The 1,007-nt window shown below is 64.4% G+C and overlaps 1 protein-coding gene across 1 annotated transcript in view; it reads right to left on the minus strand.

The window, feature by feature from the left end:
• Positions 1-720: 720 nt before the first annotated feature.
• Positions 721-1,007, minus strand: part of TRIM28 (tripartite motif containing 28) — a 21,340-nt gene continuing 21,053 nt past the window's right edge. Inside the window, exon 16 of the mRNA XM_009285467.1 lies at positions 721-743. Within this exon, the coding sequence (XP_009283742.1) occupies positions 721-743 (23 nt within the window). The remainder of the gene's footprint in view (positions 744-1,007) is intronic.

Consider the following 1,007-nt stretch of genomic DNA (forward strand, 5'->3'; position numbering starts at 1 on the left):
CCGGAGAGGGGGGCGGGCGCCGAACGCGCTTTGGCTTCTTCCGGAAGGAGAACGACTCGTTCCGGGGTCTTCCCCCGCCGCTTCGGCTCTTTGCGGAAAAGCTTTTCGGCTCTTTCCGGAGGCGCCTCGGGTTCTTCCGGAAAGGGGGTGGGTTCGATGCGTTCCGCCCCCCCGAAGGAGAACGACTCGTTCCGGGGTCTTCCCCCGCCGCTTCGGCTCTTTGCGGAAAAGCTTTTCGGCTCTTTCCGGAGGCGCCTCGGGTTCTTCCGGAAAGGGGGTGGGTTCGATGCGTTCCGCCCCGCCTCGGCTCTCTCCGGAAAGCGCCGAGTGCTGCCGAGCTCTTCCCCGAGCAGCGTCGGCTCTTTCCGGAAGTACCGCGGGTTCGGCTCTTTCCGGAGAGGGGCGTCGGGTTTCTCCGAAAGGAGAGCGGGCTGGCCGCCTTCGGCTACCCTTCGGAGAGCTTTCGGCTCTTTCCGGAATACCTCGGCTCTTTCCGGCAGCGCACTCTCCTCCCCTCTCCCTTCGTGTCTCACCGGTAAGCGTCGGCTGTTTCCGGAAGTCTCCCCGGCCACCTCCCCCCCAAAATCGGCTCTTTCCGGAAGGCTTCGGCTCTTTCCGGATTCCTCCATACTTCTATCAGCCAATCCTGAGCAGGGGGAGGAGCTTAAGGCACCGGCCCAGCCTTGCAGTACGGTGCCGAAGAGAGGGCGGGACTTGACTTTACCCCAGTGGGCGCCGCCATGCTGCTCATGGGCGCCGCCATCTTTATTGGGGGCATGGGATGGGTGTGGAAGGAGGGGCCCTACTGGGACCAGTTCCCTCTCCCAGAACCTCCAGCGGGGCCGTAGTGGGACCAGTCCCTCCCCTCTCAGTGCTACCAGTCCCCAGTATGGCCAGCACCAACCCTCCCAGCTCCAGCCCAGCAGCTCCCAGTACAGCACCAGTTTAGCTTCAGCCCCTCGCCAGCTGCTCCATCCCCATGGTGGGCAAGGATGGAAGTGGGGGGC

Source organism: Aptenodytes forsteri, unplaced genomic scaffold (assembly GCF_000699145.1).
Source record: "Aptenodytes forsteri isolate BGI_AS27 unplaced genomic scaffold, ASM69914v1 Scaffold472, whole genome shotgun sequence".
NCBI lineage: Eukaryota > Metazoa > Chordata > Aves > Sphenisciformes > Spheniscidae > Aptenodytes > Aptenodytes forsteri.